General features: G+C 40.1%; 1 protein-coding gene across 1 annotated transcript in view; it reads left to right on the top strand.

Moving 5' to 3' along the window:
• Window positions 1–27629, top strand: part of LOC114053893 (laminin subunit alpha-3-like) — a 325673-nt gene that overhangs the window by 189296 nt on the left and 108748 nt on the right. The window contains exons 27-34 of the mRNA XM_027877010.1: window positions 1952–2060; window positions 11002–11099; window positions 12951–13095; window positions 16679–16805; window positions 18826–18965; window positions 21090–21205; window positions 21581–21792; window positions 23749–23947. Of these exons, the coding sequence (XP_027732811.1) occupies window positions 1952–2060; window positions 11002–11099; window positions 12951–13095; window positions 16679–16805; window positions 18826–18965; window positions 21090–21205; window positions 21581–21792; window positions 23749–23947 (1146 nt within the window). The remainder of the gene's footprint in view (window positions 1–1951; window positions 2061–11001; window positions 11100–12950; window positions 13096–16678; window positions 16806–18825; window positions 18966–21089; window positions 21206–21580; window positions 21793–23748; window positions 23948–27629) is intronic.

A 27629-nucleotide genomic window follows, 5' to 3' on the forward strand; every position in this document is an offset into this window, starting at 1 on the left:
GGACAAGTGACTTAACCCTGTTTACCTAAGTTTCCTTATCTGTAAGGTGAACTGGAGGAGGAAATGGCGAATCATGTCAGTGTCTTTGCCAAGAAAAGCCCCTTGCGGGTCACAGAATTGAACGTGACTGGAAATGACTAAACAACAACATGGTCTTTTCTCAATCCTGAGCCTTCTTGACTGAGACTTTCTACAACATTTGACATTGTTAACCACCTCTCCCTTCTCTGGGCTTTTTTCTAAAACTTAGCTCAGCTCCATCAGTCTGAATAGTCTGCTTTGCTGGATGATAATGTACAAACCTCCCTTTATCTTGGACCCTCTTCTCATTTTTCTCTCCGTGTTCCATTTGGTGGCCTCATCAGCTTCCATGGGTTCAATTAGCATCCTGATACAAATGACCCTCAGGTCTGTAGGATCTAGGCCCTGTCCCTCTTTTGAGCTCCAGTCCTGGTTCTACAACTACCATGTTGCCTAGATGTCCCTTAGTTCTCTCAACTCAGTATGTCCAAAATAGAACTGAGTCTCTTCCCTTGCCCCTCCTCTCTGCCCTTCCTCTGAATTTCCTTATTTCTGTGGAGGACACCACCATCCTTTTAATCATCCAGGTTTGCGGTCTTGCTGTCATCCTTACCTCCTCACTTTCATTCAGAGCCCATATCTTGTCAGCTGCTAAATCTTGTCATTTCTACCTCCTTAGCATCTCTCACATCCATTCCCTTCTCTCTGCTCATATAGGCAGCACTCTTGTTCTGGACCTCATTGCCCCTGCTTGGATTATTTAGTTGATCTCATTACCTCAATCCCCTCCCTGTTTGATTCCATCCTTAACACAGCTGCCAAAGTGATTTTCCTAAAGGACAGTCCGTGTCACTCCCCCAATTCAACAAAATGTGGTGGGTCCCTGTTGCTTGCAGGATCAAATATAAACTCTTCTGTTTACAACCTGGCCCTGTCCTACCTTTCCAGCCATATTACACATTACTGCCCTTTTGGGGCTCCTCACTCTTGGCAATCTGTCTCATCTCTATGTCTTTCCACTGGCTGGCTGGCTGTGGTGTGTGGTACACTGTCCCTCCTCATCTACCTGGCTTGAAATTACTATTTCCTTAAGACTTCATTCAAGCACCAACTTTTTGCAAGGAGGCATTTCCAGGTCTCCACAGCTACTAGTGCCTTCCTTTCCAGGGATACATCCTATGTGTTCTCTACGCACTTATATGTATATGTATTGTCTCCTCCATTAAGAGTTAAGCTCCATGAGGGCAGGAGCTCCATTGCTATGTATCCTTAGTGCATAGGACATAGAATGTGCTTATTAAATTCTTGTTAATTGATTGATCTAAGACATGAAAGGGTTGGGATATGAATTGGTTGTTGAAGTATCTATACCTGTGAAATGATACATTTCTTTGGAGATGCTGGAGTAGTGCCATATTTGGAGGGAGTTTGGTATAGCTGAAAGAAAACTACATTTGGAATCAGAGGACCTGGGTTTGAATTCTGGTTCTACCACCTACTACCTGTGTGACCTTGCATAAGTCACTTCCTGGGCCTCAGTTTCCACATCTTTAAAATGAGAGGATTAGACTAGATGGCCCTTAAGATCCCTTTCCACTCTTAATCTGTGATCCTATGACTGTGATGAAAGTGTTCTTTCAAGACAGATGGAGAGAGGAGATAAGAAGACAGACCTGGAAGTGGAATTTGGGCTGATTTTTGGAATACTAGTACCAGTTGAAAAACTCAATCTCCTACTACTTCTCTCATATGCTCAACACTTGAGAATCTGTGTCATTTTTGAATTTTTAAATCAGGACAAAAGGCACCACACTTGTTGAAAATATGAGAGATTGATAAAAAAAAAAAAAAAAAAACAACTGCCTCAATGAGAGGAGAAAAATGAGCAAAATTCTAGGAGATAGGGTTTGAATTCTGTTCCCTCTTTCAGCTTCCTGTGCCGGAGTTTTGTGGTGGACGACCTGAACCGTGTTGCAGTGTATGAACTCTTAGCAGATGCAAGGATCCAGCTGAAGGCACGCTTGGCTCATTTCCTTCTGGTATGTGATTGACCTATTATTGCCTTGTTTCATAAAGAGCATATTAAGCAGTAAACAAAAGTGAGGGAGAACTAAATTAGAGGCAGCTAGGTGGTGAAGAGTGCTAGACTTGGAGTCAGGGAGGCCTGAATTCAAATTTGGGCTCAGATACTTACTAGCTGCATACCTCAGGGCAAGTTGCTTAGCCTCTGTCTGCCTCAGTTTTCCCAATTGTAAAATGGGGATAATAATAGCATCTATCTTCCAGGGTGATTGTGAGGGTAAATTGAGTTAATATTTATAAAAACATTTTGCAAGCCTTAAAATGCCACATAAATGCTAGTTGTTATTATTATTGGTTCAATGTAATGTGCCTCATACAAAGATAATGGTGATGATAATAATAGTTAATTTACATATCACTTTAGGGTTTGCAAAGCATTTTACAAATACTATCTCATTTTATCCTCACTACTGTTGCAATTGGAATTTTTTAAAAAAGGGCAAACTGAGGCAGCTGTCCAAACAAGATAACATTTATTAGCAGAGGCTTGCTACTTGTCAATAAATGGGTCAATGGCTTGTCTCCATTAATGCCAGAAAACCCAAATAGAAGGACAGTTCACCTTATATAGGTTTGGGGGAGTACAAAACAAAGGACAGAACATGGTAGATGACATCATGGGATTGCTTAGTTACAGAGCTGAGGTGCAGGGAACAGCATGATTAATTGGAAGTTTGGTAATGGAGGCTAACAATGATCCCCCTTCTTCTCTCATGAGACCAAAAAGTGCTCTTTGTTTGAGTCCAGATGTGAGATAGTGGCCCAGACTCTTGGACCACAAACCAGACATCCTTGAAGGATATCTTGGTGGTGGAAAGATATCAGGCCCAGCTTTCTTTCTGTTCGCACACATTTCCCAAGATCAGCAAAATTCCTTGAAGCAAGAATAGATGTATTTTTAAACTTAACTCATTACAAGCCACCTGAACTCTGAACTAAGTTCAGAGACAAAGAACAAAAAACAAAAACAAAAACAAAAACAAAAAGAAACATGACTTAAGCAGTTACAGGACAAAATCAGTTACATTTGATACTATGAGCAATAAACAGGATTAGTCTTAATCTTCTCACTATAACTCTGTTGGGCAGGTGCTATTATTATCCCAATTTTATGGAAGAGGAAACTGAGGCACAGAGAGGTTAAGTGATTTGTCCGATGTCACATAGCTAAAGCTAGTGAGTATCTATGGCTGTATTTGAACTCAGTAGTTCCTGGCTCCAAGTCCAACACGATCCATTTGACCTTGGGCAAGACACTCAATCCCTCAGTGCCTCATGCAAATTTCTCTAAGAAGCTGTGTTATAGATTGGTGTTGGTGGAGGGAGTTTCCATACTAGGAATCCCCCACGCTGATGAAATCACAGATCTAGAACAACAGCAGTAGCTAGAACAACATACAGTCAACACTAAACAGTCATATATGGCAGAATAAATGAAGTCTTTATTTTCAGGATCATATTAAGAGGGGACAACTTTTTGGATGTTGAAAAGAAAGAAAAGAAAAAGTAGTGGGATGGAAGTAGGGAGAGTGTGAGGAGAGAGTGGTCAAGAACCCTGGAAATATCTTAGGGAGTGGGAGTTTTGTCAAAGAACCAGAAATTCCCCCGATTCATCATTTAAAACCATCCCCATAAAGAATTCTGCCCATCATTGGATTACCTGGCCATTATGTTCCAGAAAGTTTGAGAACATTACAAAGCAAACAAACAAAAAACTATCACAAAGAAGCATTCTCTTTTATTACTCTCTAATGGTCCAAGAACCCTGAACTGGTGAGAATTATTGTAACTGTCCTCCTTGCTAGTTGGAGACAACCAGCTCTTCTACCAAGTTTTGGGAAATTTATTTATTTATTTATCTATCTATCTATCTATTTATTTATTTATTGCTAGGCAACTGGGGTTAAGTGACTTGCCCAGGGTCACACAGCTAATAAGTGTCAAGTGTTTGGTCTGAGGCCACATTTGAACTCAGGTCTTCCTGACTTCAGGGCCTGTGCTCTATCCACTGTGCCACCTAGCTGCCCCTGAGAAATTTATTTTAAGAGACCTTTCTGCTTACTTTGTAATGAGAGAAATTATTACTTTGCTATTAGTAACTAATTACTTAAATTAGGATCCAGGCTTTTCTCCTTTTATTTCCTCATTGAAGGCCCAGCCCCTATAAAAAGTCAGTCTCTGAAAGACGTGACTGATTGATGAGATTGCCCTAACTCTCAGGGAACATGCTTCTGGATCTTGGGGAGACGCCACCTAACCTTACTTCTGTTTAGAGTGTAAACAGAATCCAGTCTGGGCAAGTTCTTGCTCCAAGGAGAACAGCCCCTGTCCTTGTACCCCTCAATTAGAATTTAGAGTTTCTCCATGAAGGAGAAAAATCAAACAGAATGGTCTGGATGGAGATGGATTTCCCTGTCCAGATTGCTGGAGACAGCTGAGTATCATGACCCAGCCACATTCTCAGCAGGAGGAGCTGAAGACTTCTAGCCCACCTCCTCATTAAATGCCCATCAATCAGGGTTGATTTTCACTTGTCAGGGGGCATTCCCTTTTAAAAAATATTTAAGGCTTTCCATGGTTTTGTCTTTGGTTTTCCAAGAAAAACCACTGACCATCAATTTGTTGATTATTTGCCAGCCTAATTCATAAATTGATTATTAATTACCCAGAACCTCTGTGTCTCAGGTTTTTCATTCATCACAGTTGTAATACTTAGGATACTGGGAAAACTAAGAAATCTATTTGCTTCTCCCATCAGTCCCTTTAGTAGCTCCAGAATTTCCCCTCCTTTAGGACTTAATAACAGACACAGTTCCTGTATTTCAGTGGTATGGATTCTTTCTTATGTGTGTTCGTTTTCTCTCATTTTGTTTGAAGCACGTTAAGAACTGTTCTTTCTTTTAATGTCTTGCCTATCTCAGCATCTCTTATGATGCCCTGCATTAGTGAGCTTTCACTCAATAAATGAAGCCCACTGATTGGCTTCTATTTTCCCGTGACTGTTAGGGTACACTGAGTACCTAACCCCTGAGTATCTGATCATGGAGGCGTAGCTATAGTGTAGTGGAACCAATGGTTGGCTCAGAACTCAAATTCTGCCTCTGGCATGGATAAGCTGGGTGACTCATGGCAATCGGTCAAATAATTGGTTAAGTATTTATTAAGCACCCATTATGTGCCAGGTGCTAGGGATACAAGTACAACTCACTTAACCCCTCTACGCCTGAGTTTCTTCATCTATAAAATGGGTATTACAATATCTGTGGTACCTCTCTCTCAGTGTTGTTGTGAAGATTAAATGAGATAATATACGTAAAATGCTTTCCAAACCTAATATTTCTATGTAACTGTCAGGTACTATTCTTATCTGTCCTAACAGAATAGAATAATAGAATAATCCAGATATTAGACTGGGCTTTGAAAGACCATATTATTTACATCTAAATTATTTGCATTGTAAGTATGTTGCTGTATAGTCATTCAGTCATGTCGGACCCCATTTAGGGTTTTCTTGGCAAAGATACTGGAGTGGTTTGCCATTTCCTTCTCCAGTTTATTTTACAGATGAGGCAACTAAGGCAAACAGGGTTAAGCGACTTTCCCAGGATCACGCAGCTAGTAAGTGACCGAAACCAGATTGAACTCAGTCTTCCTGACTCCGAGGCTGGTACTCCATCCATTGCAACACTTAGCTGTCCTAATATTGTAAGCATACCACCTTCATTTAAATGTAGCTATATTCTAATGTTTTGAGAATTTGTAACAGCAAACCAAATAATAAGACCATTCTAAAACTCATGGCTGTTGAGTTTCTTCATCCATGGCTGTGAGTTTCACTCAACTTACTCTTCCCCTATTCTCTGTACAATCCTGGGAATTAACTTCCCCATTTTTCCTACTGAGACAAAGGACCAGTTTAAATCAGAGGCTGGAACAGGAAGACGAAGATTTTTTAGAGTTTATTTTTTTCTAGTACCTGGAGACTGGGAATCAACTGTCTGGGGAATGAACTTCCTCATTTTTCCTACCAAGAAAAAGGATCAGTTTAAATCAGAGGGCTCTCTAGTTAAACCATGTGATTCATACCTTACTGGAGCAAGAAGGTAAAGGTTTTGGAGTTTATTTTTCCTAGTTCCTGGAAACTGGGGTCAACAAATGTAAGCTAGTTAAGCAGAGTAGGTGACAATGTCCATCATAACTTGATAGTAAATTTTTCTCAGCCTGAATAATCTGCTCTATGAAATATAGATCTGTTTCTCACCACTTTTTGGAGATCACTAAGGAATGGGGAAAAAATCTTTGAAAACAGGACAAATTTTAATTTTTCTAAAATAGTTCAAATATGATGCTGCTGACATCATCCCTCATTGACATGATTATCTGCAATAATCTTGTCTTGGAGCAACAAAAATTTGGGATTGCTATTGGTTTTCTAAAGGGATATTGTTAAATTTTCATTGGTTCCAGGTTATTCATTTATCCATGTAATCAGTACTTGTAAGGAACTTGTTTCAAAGGATTAACGTAAAATAATTTGAAATGCAAATATGTTTGTGTTATTAGCAGCAACAGCTTGCAGTTAGGGCCTGGGCTTGAGGAGAGAGTCAGAGGCTGACATGGGTTTCTATCAATTGATGAGTCTGAGTTGGAGTAGTTACTTGGGATCTGGGGCCTAGGAGTAGGTATAAAATTTGGTTGAGTTTTACTAGCTGCCCAGCCAGGTGAGCAGCTACTTGGTAGAAAAGGGCTAGGTGATGTTGGAGAATCCAACAGAAAACAAACGTGTTGGAATGCCAAAACATTAGGAATTTCCTTGAAGTCACCTTTGACCCAGACTTTTCTGGTTGCGACACTGACTCACCATGTAACCTTAGACAAATTACTAAATTTTTCTGGGGTTTAGGCTCTTTACTTACAAAGTGGGCAAGATTATTTCTAAGACTCCTCCTAGCTCTAATTTTCTTCTGTTCTCCCATATTTAGTCATTCATCAAGTTTGTATATTGTCCTCTTGACATGTTTCTGGTATTTATACCTGCCTCTCAATTCCTACTGCCACCAGCCTTGTCCAGGCTCTCAATCACCTCCATGCCTAGATAACAGACTCTTTTCTCATTGACTTCAATGTTTCACCTTCTAATCTACCCTGTATATCATGTTGTTAAGCTAATCTTCCTAAAACACCATTCTGATCATGTTTTTCCATTGCTTCAAAACCTATAATAACAATTCCTTATTGGCTCTCAAGACAGATAAGTGGAACAGAGGATAGAGCACCAGGCCTGGAGTCAGGATGAGCTGAGTTCAAATGTGACCTCAGACACTTACTAGCTGTGTGACACTGGGCAAGTCACTTAACCCTGTTTACCTCAGTTACCTTATCTGTGAAATGATCTGGAAAAGGAAATGACAAACCACTCCAGTATCTTTGTGAAGAAAACCCCAAATGGGGTGACAGAGTCAGACATGACTGAAATGACTGAACACCAAGTGGCTATCAAATTAAGCTGAAACTTCCCTATACTTGGCAGATCAATAGCCTTACCCATTGCACTATGAACTCCTTGAGAGCACAAACTCTCTTTTACCTTTCTTTCTATTCCCAGCATTCAGCACAGTGCCAAGTACACAATAGGTGCATTATAAATGTCTATTGACTGACCTACCCTATGTTGTCTGTCATTTTTCAGTCATGTCCGACTCTTTGTGACCACATTTGGGGTTTTCTTGGTAAAGATCCTGGAGCAGTTTGCCATTTCCTTCTCTAGCTTATTTTCCAGATGAGGAAACCGAGGCAAACAAGGTCAAATGAGTTGCCCAAGGTCACACAGCTAATATCTGAGGTCAAATTTGAGCTCAGGTCTTCCTGAGTCCAGGCCCAGTACTCTATACCCTGTGCCACTTAACTGCCTGAACTACCTTATACCACCTATCCAAATTGGTTTTGTACCACTTCCCAACATAGATGCTTCACTCCAGTCTCGGATCAGTCTCCTCACTTTACTAGAAATATGTTTTCGGACGTGTCTTATCTCTCCCCTCATGGAATATTCTTTTTCTTCCTTCCACCCCACTGTCAAGGCCTTGCTTTAATCCCACCTGCCTCAGAAAACTCAGGACTCTAGTTCTACATGATGTCTTCTTCTCAGACCTATAGCACTTATAGACTTAATAGACTTCACCACATGGTTGAACACCTAATTAAATATAATGTATCATGTTATTCTCTGTTTCACATAGTTTTCCTATCCCTCCCCTTCCCCCTAAATAGCTTGTTGAAGAGAATAATTGATTTATATTTCTGTGTCTCCCAGAGCACCCAGCATGGTGTGGTGGAATAACAGAATCATCATTTTATAGCTAGAAGAAACCTTAGAGGTAGCCTTGTCCAGACTTTTTATTTTATAGGAAAACTCAAAAATATTAAGTGACTGAAATTTCACGGGTGGTTGAATTAGGATTCAAAGAAACGTCCTGAGCTCCCATTCCAGTTCTTTTCCTATCATTCCATGGTGGTGTGCACCCTGGTCAAGTTCAATTACTGTTTGTTCATTGGTCAATTGATGAGACTTTCTTTCATAAGAAAATTCTTATGAAATTATGAAAAAATTATTCTTATGTAACTAACACATTTATCACATTTTAAAACTTTGATATTTTTTGAACAGGTAGATTTTTTTCCCCCAAAACCTTTATAGTTGCTTTTTTGGTCCCAAGAAAGGCTACTTTTTCACTGTCCTCCAAGAGATCATTGTATTCCTAGGATAATTATCATGTTTAAGAAGACCATTGAGGCAAAGTTCTTATTCCCAATGATGATTGAATGGATTTTTTTCATTGGAGCAGCACCATGCCAAGCCCACCTTCTCTATTAAGCATGAAAATTTGATTCTATTTGAAATTTATTTTCAAAAACCCACCTCACCATGTTTCAGTGCTTTGGAATTTAAGTTACAAACAAATTAGCTACAGATTTCTTTTTTCACTTCCTGGGAGCACTATTGGAGCCATTATGTTTTTCCTATTTGTTCCAATATATTCTTTTTAGCCAATTGCTAAAGGTAAGGTTTTATTTTGTCATTCCCATCACTGCTTTTGCTTTGACTAATATCTATTATTGACTTGCTGAGGTAGCTTGGTGGTGAAGTAGGCAGAGTGCTGGACTTGGAGTCAGGAAGACTCAGAAAGCATAGGATTTAAAATCTGTCTCCAGACACTTATTAGCTGTGTAATGCAGGCCAAGTCATCTAATCTCTTTAAATCTTAATTTCCTCATCCATAAAATGGGGGAGAATAATAGGAGCCCCTACCTCACAGGGTTGTTGTGAGGATCAAGTAAGATAACTTATGTAAAGTGTTTTGCAAACCTTAAGACCTGATCTTTATAAATGCTGGCTAGTTATTATTTATGCTATTATTATTGTTTGTTGTCTCTGTTCAGTCATTTCACTCATGTCCAACTCTCCATTACCCCATTTGGAGTTTTCTTGGCAGAGATACCAGAGTGGTTTGCCATTTCCTTCTCCAGCTCATTTTACAGATGAGGAAACTGAGGCAGAGTTGAGTGACTTTCCCAGGATCACACAGCTAGCTCAGTGTCTAAGGTCAGATTTGAACTCAGGAAGATGTCCTTCCTGACTCCAGGCCCAGCACTCTAACCCACTGCACCACCTAGTCACCCCCATTATTATTATTACTAGTCTTTTATTATTGGAGGCAATTCGTATTTTTAAAATGTGAGTTACATAGACCCTTACATTTCTATTCTGTGCAGTTCCCCATTTCCTTTTGACAGACTATGCTGGTTGGGGAGAATTGTGTTCTATTGATTAAAATATATGAGAAGAATGTAAGCTTCTTGAGAGCAGAAACCATCTCACTGTTGTCTTTGTAGCCACAGTACCTAGCAGGGTACCTGACTCATAGTAGACACAAGCTTGGTAATTGATCAGTTAGCTTAGTGTTCGACTCTATATCCCCATCCTCTATCCAATCCATCCAATAAACATTTATCAAGTGCCTACTATGTGCCATAATAGCTGGGGGTACAATTAATAAAAAGACAGCCCCTGCCCTCAAAGAGCTTACAATCTAATGGGGAAGAGATAACACACACAGGGAGATAGGGAAGGGGAGAGGCTGGACTTGTTCTGTGGCATTGAAACCAGGAAGACCAGAAGATGCACAATGGAGTGACCTGAGAGAGTCCAGTATCTGCCCTCTCTAAAGGAAGGCACTGGGGGGAGTTTAGCCTCCACCCTGCAGCCCTCCAGTCAGAGGGGAGAGGAGGCTGAAGAAAGCAGTGTCAATCAGGGCATGAGTGAACAGTATAGTGGTGAGATTAGAAGTGATGAGTTTATCCTGAGCAGGGCAGCTTGTTTTGTGGAGCGGAAATCAGGAAGAGCCGCAGATATAGAGTGGAGGGAGCTGAGTGACTCATCTTTCCCTCAGGATGTATTACTTGTGCATCCATTTGGGGAAAGCTTCCTCGATGATCATTTGAATGGAAGTGCACATCTAAACTGATAGAAAGGGGAGAACTTGTGTGACCCTTAGCAATTAATCAATTAATCGACCAGGATTGATTATATGTCATGTGCCAGGCATCATGCCAGGTGCTAAGCATACACCTACAGTCCCTTAAGGGGCTATTCCTGTCACCTAGTTTTATCATCATCCTCAGATACACAGAATAGGGGAGCTAGCTGTCCGTCACCATTCCTTCAAGGGAAATAAGGCAGATGAGTAGCACAGGGTAATGCCAGAGGGACTTCCATAACACGTGCTTAATATGTTTAAATAAAGTTAATTTATGAGATAGAGAACATGTTTTGGGGTTGAAAAATAACTCAGAAACTCATAAACGTTGGGTACCTTTTGCATTATTTTCTTTCGACAGCATCAAGTTTGTATTATACCGGTGGGAGAATTCTCTACAGAATATGTGAAACCCAATGTGCACTGCATTGCCAGTTACGGGCAATTTGTTAATCAAAGGTATGTATTTCTCCTTCTTTCCCCTGTCCCTTTAATCTTTTCTAACCCAGAGAAAGACTTGAACTCAGAGTTGTGCCTAGCAGGATGTTTTAATCCCTGTGTGACTGAAATATTGCATTTGACTTCAGATATGATCATAGGTCATTTTGTTAAAGGTCAACGCTTGTTATAAAACAAAACCAAAAGCTTAATCTCTGCAGTATGTTCAGAAGCCCATAGAATCAGTTAGTAAAAACATCCATGTTCAGGGGAAGTAGCATAGACTCAGCACCCCGAGGATAGCAAACCCCAGTTCTATTCTGAGCCTCATTCGGCTCTGATTCACTCACTACATGACTGGTCAAGTCCTTTTCTCTTCATGTCTGAGTCTCTTCATTGCTAAGACTGAGATAATCACAGCCTCTCCTCGGTTACCTAATGTATTTGCTTGGGGTTTTGTGGGTTTGTTTTTTGTATGGATTTTTTAAAAAATCTTCATAGGCAATTATGGAAGTAGACACTGGCTCTTTGTGCCAAGATGTAGGAGATTAGAGAGGACCTAATGGGAATCATGATGTGAATCCGAAATATATTAAATATACTCTGCCTATGTTTCTTATCCATATGTTTTCAAGAGATCTTTATATCATAATGTTAATTATGTATTATAATTATAACATCAATTTTAATCTGTTACATTTGCATAGGCCATTTTCTTTTCAAAAGATGTTCACCCTGATTATCTCATTTGGTCCTCATAACCACTAATAGAACAATTAGCTTTAGCTCCAGCCAGGGGCGTTCCAGCCATTCTCATTCTAGCCCCCACCTGAAACTGAGAAATCACATTTGTCTCCACATCTTGGCCAGTTGCATTATTGGCCAGATTATGGCTATAGGCCAGCCTCAGTGCTTTGGGGCAAAAAAATAGTCTCTTGGCAAGAACATTCAGGCAGGAAGCAAGTACGGTTTGACGTATGCCCTGTGTCCTGTGAAATCCCTGAGCTAGGGGCATTGATTGTTGAAGGTGGACAAGACCTCAAAGATCAGCTAGTCCAAGCCCTCTCATTTTACAGGTAAGAAAACTGAGGCTGAGGAAGGAAAGAAAGAAGCATTTATTAAGCACCTACTATGAGCCAGAGGCCATGCTAATTGTTTTATAAATATAATCTCATTTGATCTTCATAACAATTCTGTGAGGTCTATGCTATTATGATCTCCATTTTACAGTTGAGGAAACTGAGGCAGACAAAGGTGAAATGACTTGCCCAGGGTAACCCAGCTAGTAAGTTTCAGAGGCTGGATTTGAACTCAGGTCTTTCTGACTCCAAGACCAGCACTCTTTCCACTGTGCCATCTAGCAACCAGAGAGCTAAAGTAGCCTTAAGTCACATAGCTCATAAGTGGCAGAGACAGAACTCAAACTCAGATCTCCTGATTCTAGGTCTGCTACTCTTTTCCTAACACTGTACCTCATTTTGTCTTCTGTGTCCACTATACCGTTCCCCCACCCTTTTGTGTGTCATAGCACATAACAGTGCTATGAATAGCAGCACCCACAGAGTAGAAAGAGTCCTAAGCTTAGAGTCAGGATGTTGCGTTCTGCTGCTTATATGCTGTGTGACCTTAGAAGACTCACTGAACCTCTCTGAGCCTCAGTTTCCTTATCAACAAAACGGGGGTCTTCATAACTGTCCTGCCTGCTTCACAGGATTGGGATAAGGACTAAAAGTGCTCTGTACACCACAGTTGTAAGATATCATTGATAAGAGCTGAGGACCGACAGTTCTTTGTGTTTTCCTTTTGTCTAGAAGTAATGTGTGGTTTACCTCGTCCTTCAGAAAAAGAATTATGTTAAAATTCTATTTTTAGTTCCTCCTGTGTCCTTTTAGCACATGAAACTCCTCCAACGGCTTTGGTTTTGGATGCACTAAGTGGTGGAATGCTTCCCTTCCTGCCTCAGGAGCCCTCACCTTCTGAATCTGTGTTCCAGGGCATCGTCCTGAAGTCACCACAGGTAGCTCACCTCTTCAAGGATATGGCTTCCAGAAAGTCAGGCTGCGTGAAGGCTTCCTTGCCACTCCAACCTAAAGTGAAACAGATTTCTTCCAAGTTTCTCTAGAAGTGATTGCTTAATTTGACAAACATTTCTTTAGTGCCTGTTATATACAAGGCATTGTGAGTACACACACACACACACACACACACACACACACACACACACACACAGAGTCCCTAAACCCAAGGAGTTTATATTATGTTGGGTGGATACAAGTTGTGTACGGAAGTTTGCCTGGAATGTAAAATTCATTAAGAAGAGTAGTATGAATTTAGGCTGGAAAGGAGTCAGATTGGAGAAAGCTTTAAATGCTAGTAGAGAAATTTGTATTTTACCGTGGAGCAGTAGTTATCAAAATATGGTCCTTGGACACCCCCCCAAGGGATCCTTCCCAAGACCCTTTCAGGGGTATTTTTGTAATCATACTAAGATGTTATTTGCTTATTAAAATACTCTTCCCTTTTCCAAATACATTTCTATGTGAGGCTAGTTTTTCTTCACATACTTTGACAAAAATAATATATTGCAACAGATCAAATGCAGAAGTAGACATAAGAATCCAGATCTTAAGCCAGACATCAAAAAGATTTGTAAAAAGTTATAAAACAATGCCACTCTTCTCACTAAATTATTTTTGTTTTATAAAATGTAGTGTTTTTTTAATCTTCAAAAAAGTATGTTATGTTAGCATGTAATGGGTTTATTGTTATTTTTAAATGAATTAAATAATTATGTTTTAAATGATCAGTTTTAATTTCCAATATGATAAATATTGATAGATATAACCCACACAAACCAAAGCTCTTTGGGGTACTCAGTTATTTTTAAGGGGTCCTGAGATCCAAAAGTTTGAGAACTAATACATTGGAGGCAATGGAGGGACACATGCAATCTGACCGGAGGCTTAGGAAGATCATTTTGAAAGCCATATGGGGGGATGGATTGGAGAGGAGAGAGACCAGAAGTAGGTAAATGAGTTAGGGGAACATTGCAGAAGTCCAGGCAAGGGGTGATAAGGATGAACTAGGATAGGATAGTTGTTGTCTGTGAGTGTAGAGAAGCAGTTAAATATAAGGACTAGATGAAGATGCAACTGGTGTATTAAACCGAGTAGTCAACCCAGAGTTGCTAGCTTTGTAACAAATGAGTACGAAACTTAATCTCTCTGATCTTGAATTTCCTCATATGTAAAAAATTGCCAATAATTCCTAGAGTGCTAATAATTCCTTTGGTGTCTGTTGTTCAGTTGTTCAGTCGTGTCTGACTCTTTGTGACCCCATGGACCATCGCCACACCAGGCCCTTCTGTCTTCCACTCTCTCTCAAAGTCTGCCCAAATTCATGTTCATTGTTTCCACGACACTGTCTGTCTCATCTTCTGCCATCTTCTTTTCCTTTCACCTTCAATATTTCCCAACATCAAGGTCTTTTCGAGTGAGTCTCATCTTCTCCTTAGGTGGCCAAAGTAAATGAATAGCCTGAATTAATTTCTTTGAGTATTGGCTAATTTGATCTCCTTGCTGTCCAAGTGACTCCCAAACTCCTAGGTTTCTTAGGAGGCTCAAACAAGATCTTCTATTTAAAGTGTTATGTAACCCTTAAAGTCCCATATAAATGCCAGTCGTTATCATTGTGGAAGTAGAATAACCAAGACTTGATAATTGCTTGTGTGTTGATGGGGTGAGGGAGAGAAAGGCACTGAGGTTATGAACTGCCCAATGAGGTCTCTGTAATGTAAATCTTGTATTACTATTTAACCCTTCACATATTTATTTCTTCCTTATTCCTTTGCCCCCCACTAGACCTTAGAGTCTAGACCAGGTCTTAGACTTCCCTGGTAACATCTAGCACCCAGTATTTTGCATACAGTGAGTGCTTGCTAAATGATTACATTATAATTGATTAGGTAGGACATATGGTTAATGAATGACATCTGCTAAAACAATTTTTTTCTTTTTTCTTGGCAGTGGGGTTAAATGACTTGCCCAGGGTCACACAGCTAGTAAGTGTCAAGTATCTGAGAACAAATTTGAACTCAGGCCCTTCTGACTCCAGGGCCAGTGCTCCATCCACGGCACCACCTAGATGTTCCACTAAAACAGTTTAAAAGGCTGTCAATAGGTCAGGATCTCAAGATTTTTTTATAACATTGTATTTCCATACATGTCTTATTCCAAAATCCTATACCAAAATGAAGAACAGACCTGGGTGGGCTCTTGACAGTGCTGCCTGTAGAGCTCCAACTCTGGCAGGATCCATTATTTAAGCCAGGAGGACTTTGAGTATGGGCACACTGATGGGCTGTATTGTTTCTATCTGAAGATGAGTTCAGAGGGGCTTATCACCAGATTGATCATTGGGTGGTGACTTTTTCAGCTGCAGAAACTGTCACAGACTGGGATGTGAGGGGTGCTGGTAAATGCTTAACAATCAGCTTTCCAAAAGCACTATACACTTTAAATTGAATTTGTATTATTAACGTTTTCTCCGTTGATTTATTAAGTCTAGAACAGAGCGGTCAAACTCTCATAATGGAGAAATGTTTAACAAAATGAAATACAATACAACAAAGAAAACATTGATTTGTGACTTTCTAAGTCAATATGAAGCCCTCAGGGATTCAGTTCTATTTAACATCACTGGTCTAGAGTTCAGGCAATCAGCAATCAATAAATTAAGCTTTTGTCAATTTCTGAGATGTAAGTGCTCACACAGGCAACTAGGTATTGCAGTAAATAGAGTGCTGGGTCTGGAGTCAGGAAGGTTCATCTTCCTGAATTCATACCCAGTCTCAGACACTTACTAGCTGTGTGACCCTGGGCAAGTCACTTAACACTGTTTGCCCCAGCCTCCTCTTCTGTAAAATGAGCTGCAAAAGGAAATGGCAAAACACTCCAATATCTTTGCCAAGAAAACCCCAAATGGGGTCACGAAGAGTCAGACATGACTGAAACAACACACCAGCAAATGTTCACACAGAAAATTTCACAATTGGTGTTTGTGAGCCTACCTACTAGGTTGTGCTCTGTGGAGGTGGAGGAGGTACTTTCACTGCTGAGAGCATAGATCCTTTAAGGGTCAATATCTTTGAGCTCTAAGCTATGTGCCCTTGACGGCAGGAAATGTTTCATTTTTTGTTCTTGTTTTTGTTTTTGTTTTTTTTTTTGTCCCTAGCACTCTCACAAGACTTGTACCTTTTAGAAACATTGCAGATATCTGTTGAAGAGAAGTCATGGACTCCTTTACTTCCTTCAAGACTGCTCATACATCACTTTCTACAGGAAGCCCTCCCTGATTCCCTCAGTTGCTGGTGCATTCCTTCCTATACTACCTTGTATCTGTTTTGCATTTATTTTCTATGTACATGTTATCTCCCCCAGTAGAATGTAAGTTCCTTGAGAACAGAGATTTTCATTTTTGTCTTTGCATCACCAACACCTGGCATTCAGTAGGCACTTAAATGTTTTCCATAACTTGATTGAATTGAATCAGCAGCAGCTGTTAGACTTGAGAATTTCTTTCTTTGCCTTTTCCCCTCCTAGAATCAAGTTACCTTGAGTGGAAGAGTGCCACACCTGGGCCAGTATGTCTTCATTGTCCATTTTTGTCAGCCAGATCATCCCACATTTCCTGCACAGGTGGTTATAGAGGGAGGGCAGCTGTGGTCAGGTGAGCTACTATGTTTATTTCCAGAACTACAGGCATCTCCTTCTTGCCAAGACATGAAGTGAGGGATTTTATGGGTTCAGTTACTCTCTCTTTGCCGATGACTTCCAGAGGTTCTTATAAAATCCTAGTTTTTCCTGAGCTCCAGCTCTGCTCCACCAACTAAGTGTCACATAGACATCTTAAACTCAGCATGTCCAAAGCAGAACTGAACGTCTTTCCTTTCAGACCTATCACTTTTCTGAAATTCTCTATGACTATCAAAGGTACAACTATCCCTCCAGTCAGCTGGGTTTGCCACCTCAGTGTTATCCTTGACATCTCATTCTTTTTTTTAATTATATTTTTAAATTTGATTTTTTAAATTAATAAGCATTTATTTTCTCTCCCCTTGCTACTGCTCTACTCTCACCCCTGATTAAAAAAAAAGAAAAAACAGAACTCATGTAACAAATATGTATGGTCAAGCAAAACAAATCCCCAATTTGACCATGTCCAAAAAAGTTTTTTCATTCTGCATCTTGAGTCCATTACCTTTCCATCAGGAGGTGAGTAGCATGCTTCATCGTTGGTCCTCTGAAATTGTATTTGGTGTTAACGTTGATCAGAGTTCTTGAGTCTTGCAAAGAGATTTGTCTTTATAATTTTATTATAATACGGATATTATACTATAAATTGTTCACCTAGTTCTACTCACTTCCCTCTGCTTCAGTTCATACAAGTCTTCCTAGGTTACTCTGAAATCTTCCCTTTCATCATGTCTGTATGCCATAATTTGTTCAGCTATTCCCCAAGTAACAGCCCTTAGTTCTTTGTCAATACAAAAAGAGCTGCTATGGATATTTTTGCACATGTGGTCCCTTTTCCTCCTTCTTTGATCTCTTTGAGATTTGGACCTAATTGTTTGACTCTACTTTTACTCCCTTCCACTGGTCAGTCTCCCTCTTCCTTCCCCCACCCCCACTGCTCTGTCTCTTACCCTACTCTTCATTCTTACTTAACAACCTGCCAAGTCCTGTCACGTCTATCTCCATGAGATCTCTCATATGCCTCCTTTTCTCATATCCTCTCAACTCCAATCCATCCTTCACACAGCTGCCAAAGCAATTTTCCTAAATAGCAGCTCCGACCATGTCAACACTCATTAACTTCCAGTGGCTCCCTATTACCTCCCCGATCAAATATAAAATCCTATGTTTTTTTAAAACTCTTCACAACCTGGGACCTTCCTACCTTTATGATTTTCTTATACGCTTCCCCTTTCCACAATGTCTATGGTCCAGTGACAATGGCCTTCTTGCAAGTGACCCTCCTTTCAGGTTCTTGCCTTTTCACTGACTTGTCCCCCATTCTTGGCATGCTCTCCCTTCTCACCTCCTCCTCCTCCTCCTCCTCCTTGGTTGACTTCCTTCAAAGCTCAGTTCTTCAGAACCCTGACACTGCTAGTGCCTTTTTTCTGCTATTACACTGTCTATATCTTGCATGTACAGTTTTCTTCACTAATCTCCTGTAATTCGAATGTGAGGTTGTTTATGAGAATGTTTTTGTCTTTCTTTTTATCCCCGGCACTTGCTTAGTATGTAATAAGTACTGCCTGGCATATAGTAAGCACTTAATTAATGCTTGTCGATTGGCTGGCTTCATGACTTGGAAGAAACCTAGATAACATGCTTATTAAACTTGGAGATAAATCAATCCCTATCTTCCTTCAAGACTCTACAGGAAACATTTTCTGATTGCCCTAGCTTTCTCCTCTATAGTTAAAGTGCTTTCTCCTCTGCAGTTACCTTGTATCGACTTTGTATGAATCTTATATATGCTTATATATGTACATTGGAACAGTAAGTTAAGACTTACTGTGTGCAAATTGCCTCCACCATTAGAAAGTAAGATCCTTAAAGGCACCAACCAGTTTCACTTTGGGGGTGGGGTGGGGATGCCGATCTCCCAGCAGCATAGTGCCTGGCATGAAATAGGTGCTTGATAAATGCTTGTTAATTTAGTTGATTCCATCTCCATATAGGTACTTTCATTGCCTCTTTCTGCCCTCAAGTGTTTGGCTGCCGGAATTTAGTGATTGCAGAGAGTCAGACTAACCTGGACCTCTCTGAACCAGACTTCTCAGTGACTGTGAAGGTTCCAGATGGAAAATCCTTGGTGCTGGTATGTTCAGTTTGTTTCTCTCCAACTTTGTTCCTCCTTTGTCTTCATTGATCTGTGGTCTGCCATTTTTACTATTTGCTTATTTTAAAAAAGCATTTGTATCTTGATAGAGTCAGTTGAAGACATAATACTGATAATTTTAAAAGTTTGTAAAATCTGTGCTGTAAATTTTAATAGAACATTTTAAATATATCAAACATAGTAGTATAGTATATGCTTGATATATGTATGTGCTTATATTAATGATATGCAGTCACATATTACAAATATTACTGGCTACATCTCTACCTGGATATGCTGATGGTACCTTATACTCAACATATCCCCAAGCCAAGCTTATTCAGATACTTTTCAGTCGTGTTTGATTCTTTGTGACTCCATTTGGGTTTTTCTTGGCAAAGATACTGGAGTGGTTTGCCATTTCCCTCTTCAGCTCATTTTACAGATGAAGAAATTGAGGCAAACAGGGTTAAGAGACTTGCCCAGGATCACACAGCTAGTAAGTGTCTGAGACCAGATTTGCACTCAGGAAGATGAGTTTTCCTGACTCCAGGGTCTTCACTCTATCCACTGTGCCATGTAGCTGTCACAGTTGTTGTGCTATATAAATGTTGTTGTTATCATTATTTTTATTGATTATATAGACACACCTTTTCCTGCAGAAATGATGGTTGTGATTCCTTTATGATTCCAGAGCAAGAAATTTGGGGAGTAAGGAGATAGGCACCCAGGAAGGTAAAAGGTGAGAAGGTGGTCAGGGTGCACACTGAAGCATGGCTGTAGCCAGTCTAGAGGTAGTGTGCCATGAGAGGCACTCACCAATGAGGATGGGGATGGAGGAGGATGGGAAGGAGAGGCTGTGGTGGCAAAGGTAAGCAGGAGTCCCAGGGCTAAAAGGCTCAAGTCGTTCAGAGCAAGATCTCTGGGCTGGAGAATGCAGCAGGGATGATTCTAGTCTTCAGCCAAACTGATTTTCTGTTCCCCAAACACACCCTGTGTTTTCCCACCTCCATGCCTTTGTTCATATTTTATTATATCTATAATGTGGCTATTAAGATTCTCTGGGGTCCCTAGCTAAAAAGACTTTAGGACCTTTCCTCCAAGTTTGTAATTTTAAAAAGTCACTCAGCAACAATGGTATGATGCTGAAAAAGTTGGTTTTGTTTCTAATAAATATTACAACAATTTAAAAATTAGAAAACAGGCTGATTCTGGTTTTTTTAAGTTTACAATTTATTTTTAATGTTTTTACTCATACTTTAAGATTTTTTGTTTTTTTTTGTTAGGCAATTAGGGTTAAGTGACTTGCCCAGGGTCACACAGCTAGTAAGTGTCAAGTGTTTGGTCTGAGGCCGGATTTGAACTCAGGTCCTCCTGACTTCAGGGCCAGTGCTTTATCTACTGCACCACCTAGCTGCCCCCATACTTTAAGGTTAAGATATAAAAGTGTCAACCTACCCTGCTCTCAATACTGATGTAACATTTTACAGAGATAATTTCTGAGAACAAATACTGGGACAATATCATGTTACCATCTTCCATTTTATAGGGACAAAGGGGTGTAATAGAAAGAGTGTTGTTTTAATTAGAGGAAATCACCATCAAAGAAGAATCCCATCAATGTTAGAGAAAACTGCTCTATCTAAGGAGGAGAGGGGAGATACTAAGGTGATTGTTTGAGTCATTTTTCTTATCCTTTCAATATGTACATACACTATCGACCAAAGAGCAACATGTATTTTAAAGTGGACATAATATTAGAGCTTATTGTTAATCTTATTGCATAATCTAATTGCTTATTGCTAAGGGAGATCTTATCTGATACTTGTCAATTGTATAACTTAAACTCTCAGCTCATTTTCCTCTTCTGTAAAATGGGGGCAGAATTGTTAGGAGGAAATTTCTTCCTGTGCCTTAAAGTATTATATAAATGTGAATTAATTGTTATTATAATCCTGACCTCACTGAGTAGGTACTAATGTCTGTCTTGGTACATAAATGTACATAAATGTCTCTCTTGGTAAATAAATGTCTCTCTTGGTACATAAATGTCTCTCTTGGAACATAAAGACCTTTTTCTTTTCTTTCTTTCTTTCCTTCTTTCTTTCTTTCTTTCTTTTTTAGGGCCAGGTCCTAGTTGTTCCAGCAGAGAACTATGGCTACCACATGCTTCATAAGAAGTCAGTGGACAAGTCGTTTGATTTTATCAATAATTGTGGAGGAAACAGTTTTTATATTGAGTAAGCATCACTTTGGAAAATAGCTCGTAGCTGACTGGGGAGGTGACCTATGAGTCTTGAAAACTTGAATCTGCCATCCATATCCAATCTAAAGTAAGGTTGCTGTCTGAATGGCATTATGCCCTTGAATCACCCACCCTCCCTGCTGCTCTTCTATCAATGGCAGCTGAGCCGAAATTGAAATGACAAATCTGGAAGCTTTGGTGAGTGTGTCTTTTCCCTGAATTGACCAATTTACTAAATTGACCTCTCAGGATGCCCATCTGTGCAAATTTGTCATCAGTGCTTCTGAGTCATTGATGCAGCAGCAGTTAACGGGAGTGGTTTCTGAGAGCAGCACAGAGGACAACACGGTGTTATTTGTCTTTTTCCTAGCCCTCTGACGTCATCGAGATTCTGTAAGGACTCTGCCCGCTCCCTGGTCGCCTTCTATAACAATGGAGCCCTACCTTGTGATTGTCATGCGATGGGGGCCGTGAGCCCTACGTGTAACCCAGAGGGGGGACAGTGCCAGTGCCGGCCCAACGTCATCGGTCGTCGGTGTGCCCGATGTCAAACTGGCTATTATGGTTTTCCATTCTGTAAATGTGAGTTGCTTTTCTGGAAGGCCTGGGGCACTTTCATTCTTCCCTTAGCTAAATGGTTTCTCCAATTCTTTGTTTATTTTGAAGGTAGAGATGTGACCCACGCTGCACAGTCAGTGCTGCCAGGAGGGAAAAAGGTGGAAATGAATGATCTCTGGCACCACATGTCTTAGAAACCTCAGTTCAGTTCTATTCACAAAACTGAGAAATGTCAGTTCAGGTAGTGAGCAAGTGTGGCATTTAAAAAGGTTCCAGAGACATAATTTCTGAATAATGTAATCATTTCATTAATAATGCCTTCATCTCTGTTAGACCCAAGACCCATCATGGTGTTGGGCTCACAGTTTATATGCCTTTGGAAGAGCAGGTGTTCCTCAGGGTAGCAATCAACTCTTATTGGTTTACAATTAATGAGAAAAATTAATATTACAGTGAGGCTGGGCGATATTACAATGTGTGTCTTGGGGTGCATGACTTGGATCACCCAAATCCTGGTCAAAGAGACTTATTAATTTCCATATCATCTGTCTGAGAAAAGGGAAATCAACATTTTCTCAGATCTATCTGAGCAAATAAAATGAGCAGGAATGCACCCATTAGCCCAAACTTAGAATTTCTTTTATTGTCTTCGATTCGATCTCAGCCATCCTGGCTGGTAAGTCTTTTAGAAAGATTTCCCACATTGGTTGATTTCTAGATGAGAAAGTAGAAAAGGGGGAAAATCTTGTTCCCAATGCAATAATTAGTTATTAAATACAAGAGAGAAATACTCATTTCACAAGTAAGTAACAGCAGCTATACAGTAGGGTCATAAGATCCTGGCATTTAGAGCTAGAAGGGACCTTGGACATCATCTAGTTCAACTCCCTCATTTTACAGATGAAGAAACTGAGACCTAGATAAATGAAGTGATTTGCTCAAGGCCACATAGGTTGTAAGTAGCAATGGTGGGATGAAATGAGGGCATTGGCATCTCTTAGGTCACTTTCATCTCTGATCTCTGATGTAGTTGAGGAATAGGGAACCTGTGGCCTCAAGTCTCTCTAGGTTCTCAAGTGAAGCCCTTTGACTGAATCCAAATTTCACATGTGGTCTAGTTTTGAGATGAAGAGAAGTCAGGTAGAAAACTCAGGAGAAGCATGGAGATGCCCTGGTTTCAAAGCCTAGACCTCTTTACCATTGTCCTAGAAATGAGTCAACTATTTATAAAAAAAATCTGTGATTCATGTTATCCAAAATTGAGACCATTACCTAGAGGTCAGAGTTATTTGGTAGTGTGAGGAGAGTTTAGGAGAGGCCCAAGATAGAGTTCCTGAGTGGTAGTCCCACCTCTGAACTGATAACATCGCTTCTACCATTTTTTGTGGGCATTGTTGAACGAGAGGGAAATCCCATTTTCCCTTAGAATTCTGCCATAAAAGATACCCTGGTGATGAAGAATAATCACAGGATCATAGGTTCATAGATTTAGACCTGGGAGGAAACCTATAGGTCATCTAGTCCAACTCTCTAATTTTACAAATGAGGAAACTGTAGCCCATTGAATGGGTTACATGGCTCACCCAGTCATACAGGGTAGTAAGTGACAGAGTCAGGATTCAGACCCAAGATTTTTATCTCCAAATCCTTGCTCTCTATAAGCTAATTGTAGCACGCTTCTAGAGTCACTTGTTACTGTGAACGTCAACCGTTAATGAGAGAGGCAGCTTTTTGGACATGGACCGTCACATTTGAATCAAAGATAATGCAATAAGGCTGCCAGTGAGACTGCTGAGTAACACGGTCTTGGGGGAATAGGGACCTCTTTGAGAATATCCACAGAAAGTGATTCCTTGAGCATAAAGCACAGTCTTTTGTTCATCAGGTCCCTTTGAAACAGATCTGGGGGAAAGCGACACAAATAGGACACAATACAATAAGGTTGTCCCATTGAAATAGATGTATTTGTCTCCTGATCAGTGTGCCACTGTGGCCAGCGCCTTTGCGATGAGACGACTGGAAAGTGCATCTGCCCCCCTCGCACAGTCAAACCTCAGTGTGAAGTATGTGAAAAGCAGTCCTTCAGTTACCACCCATTGGTCGGGTGCAAAGGCTGCAATTGCTCCAGGACAGGAGCTATAAGTGCCCCAGAGTGTGACAGAAACAATGGACAGTGCAGGTGAGTTACCTGAAGTGACGCATGACAGAAGAGACGACGCACCTCTTCACATGTTTGTCACTGATATTAAACACTTCTTGAGCAGCAGTGGAATGTTGGCCCCCGTGTTTACCTCATAGATTCTATTGGATAGTTATGGAAAATAGTCATTATTTGCCCGTACTAGGACAAAAACTCGGCTTTCTCTTCATTCTTGGCTCAGAACTAGGATCATAGATTGTACAGAGTGGTATGCTATGCACAGTGCCTACCACAGGGTAGGCATTTAATAAATGTTGATCGATCGATTGATTCTGTTATGAAAGCATCTATATGCCTCTATGATAAATACTTGACGTACTTCCCACGGAGACCTTTTTTAAATAATCTGTCAGAAGTATGACTTGGTAGTGACTCTAAACTTCCCAAAGATATCCTGAAGAACAAAAAAGAGGCAGATTCTACTTGTAGGTAGTTTATGGTTTTAAAGTTAAAATGCATGAACATGAAGTTAAAACCATGTACTTCTTATGTAACACCAATATTCCAATATTCTTTTTTTAATTTATTTAGGCAATTGGGGTTAAGTGACTTGCCCAGGGTCACACAGCTAGTAAGTGTCAGGTGTTTGATCTGAGGCCGGATTTGAACTCAGGTCCTCCTGCTCTGAGGGCTAGTGCTCTATCCACTGCGCCACCTAGGTCCCCACTCTGATATTCTTTATGACTGAGAAGGAGAGGTAAGACAAATAAGAAGAGAGATTAGTACCAAGGAAAATTAGTACCATGAAAACAGAGAGGACAAAGTACCCAGGAAGAGAGAGTGATCCACAGTTCCAGATGCTAAAGAGAAGAAAAGAAACAGTTTGTGATTTTAAGATTCAGGGTACACTTCAGTCTCATTAATCAAACCAAATTTTTGTTGTTGTTGAGTCATTTTTCAGTCGTGTATGACTCTCTGTGACCCCTTTTGGGATTTTTTTTTTTTTTGGCAAAGATGCTGAAATGGTTTGCCATTTCCTTCTTCAGCTCATTTTACAGATGAGGAAACTGAGGCAAACAAAGTTAAGTGACTTGCCCAGGGTCACACAGCTAGTGTCTGAGACCAGATTGGAACCCATGAAGACAAGTGTTCTTGACTCCAATGCCAGCCCTCTATTCATGCACCACATAGCTGCCTAAACCAAACTTTCTTTGTTCCCACTCCCAGACTAAAACTGAATTTTATATATATACATATACATATCTATAGATATAGATATAGATATAGATATATAGATATATATAAAATTATCTGACATACTTCCTGAATTATAGAGTGATTCTGGTGCATCTGTGCCACTAAACATTTCTGCTGTCCTATTCCAGCTTTCCTTTGGCAGCTGTTTGATGATACTTTTACCCTTTTGTTGATTCCCTAGAGTCAATCCTCCAAGTAACCCTCCCAGACTCACTCTTCTCTCCCCTTATCCTAGCTCCAGACCTCCTAGTAGAAAATAATAATTATTCATGAATCATTCATTATATATTATTATTATTATTATTATTATTATTTTATATGTACTCATATCCCTTTAAGCTTGAAGCACATATGTACATTGTCTCTTGATCCTTGCAGCAATAGTGTAGGATAAAAACCCCTATTTTTATAGATGAGGAGGCTAAGAGAGGTTAGATGACTTGCCCAGGGTCACACAGCTAGGAAGTATCAAAGCTGACATTCAAATGCAGGTCTGACTTCAAGTCCATCCCACTCTCACTACTCTGCACTGCCTTTTGTCCCCGATGATTATACCTCTAACTTGGCGAGAAGAGGATATCTAGTTTAAGACCCCTCATTTGCCTTTCTCTTTACTCCAGTATATTTCTTTGCCTCGATCCTCTGCTTTTTCCAGTCCCAGAGGAAAAAGTGTAAATATCTTATTGTTTCCAAGGCTAACCCATCCACCTCTGCTCTTGGCCACCCCGTTCCTTTCTACCTTAACTAGGACTTTGCTCCATCAGTTACCTCCTCTCTGAGATATCTTCTAGTCATTCCTCAAATGATTCCTTTTCTTCTTCCTTCAAATATGGTAGGAGTTGGACCAGGTGACTTAGAAGACCCCTTTTAATTGTGAGATTCTATGGTTCTATGATTCAGTTGCATGAATCTATCTTGATAAAAATCTCTTGAGAGTGAAATAGCAAAAAATTGTAGAAAAACCCCCGAAAGTTAGCTGTGCAAACCTTTGCCAATTCTGTGTGTAGAGTCTAAGCTATGATTAATTGGTCAGGATGCATGTCTGAAACAAAGCTCCAGAGTGGGGGAAAAATGATCAAAAGGGTAGTACATTGTCAGTAGAATAGCCTTAAATTGGCCCGGGGTCTGGGGAGGGGTTTGGGGAGGGACCACAAAAGAGAAGACCATGGAAATCAGCAATTTCAAAATCCTTCCATTCCTCTTGGCAACCTGAGCATTGTTGTTTTTTATTTGTTTGTTTATTGTTCTTGTTTTAAGGGTTGGTAAGACTAAAAGAGACATTCAACTCAGTCTATTATTTTAAGAAAACCTTTACCTGGAACTTCAATGGGCTGCCATTGGCAGAGATTGATTCAGAACTACTATATTTCCTGTGAAAATACATCTCTGTAGTGAGGTGGCTTAGAAAGAAACAGAGATCTGACCTGAAAGTTGGAAGACTGTGATAATAAATGAAAGGACAGTTGCTTTTCCCCTTTGGAAAAACAAACAGAGGGAATAGGATCTTTCACATGACACTGGTTAGTAGTGGAAAGTGAAATCCCAGCAGTAGCAAACGTTCAGGGTGAAGGTTGAGCCATTAAAGCTCTATGTATACCAAAAGGACATTACTGCAAGGTCCCTTGATCACCAGTGATAAAAGACAAAATATCAAAAAGGAAGAAGGCCTCCGGGAGCTTTGAAATGCCAACATAAGCATGCCATAACATTTCAAGGTGTAGTGTAAGAGACATTAAGAAAAAAAAAAGAGAGTTGAAACTAATGAAAAATAATAAAAAGTCTTATTGGCTGCAAAAACATTACACATTACAGGGGCTTGCCCTCAATCATGTTCCTTGCATAAATGAAGGAGAAAGGTCACGAAGTGTAAAAATGAGAGGTGAGGAATACAGAAAAGGCTAGGGCCTTTGTCACCAAGGTATTTGCTATAGCAAGAAGAAGAAAGAGAAGATAAAAGAAAAAAAAAGTTATTGTTGAGTCATTCAGTTGTGTCCAACTCTTCATGATCCCAATGGACGTAGCACACCCGTCTCTTCTGTCCTCCACTATCTCTCAAAATCTGTCCAAGTTCATATTCATTGCTTCCATGACACTATCTATCCATCTCATCCTCTGCCATCCCCCTTTCCTTTTGCTTTCAATCTTTCCCAACACAAGGGTCTTTTCCAATGAGTCACCTGACTTCTCATTATATAGCCAAGTGTTTAAGCTTCAGCTTCATTATTTGACCTTCCAGTGAATAGCCTGAATTAATTTCTTTAAGTATTAACTGATTTGATCTCCTTGCTGTCCAAGGGACTCTCAAAAGTCTTCTCCAGCACCACAATTCAAAGGTGGTCAGCTTTTCTTGTAGTGCAACTCTCACATTGCTATCAGAAAAACAGTCCTTTGTCGGCAAGGTGATGTCTGTGCTTTTTACTGTACTGTCCAGATTTGACATAGGTTTCCTTATAAGGAGGGTCTT

This window comes from Vombatus ursinus, unplaced genomic scaffold, assembly GCF_900497805.2.
Source record: "Vombatus ursinus unplaced genomic scaffold, bare-nosed wombat genome assembly UNPS02014812.1, whole genome shotgun sequence".
NCBI classification, from domain to species: Eukaryota; Metazoa; Chordata; class Mammalia; order Diprotodontia; family Vombatidae; genus Vombatus; species Vombatus ursinus.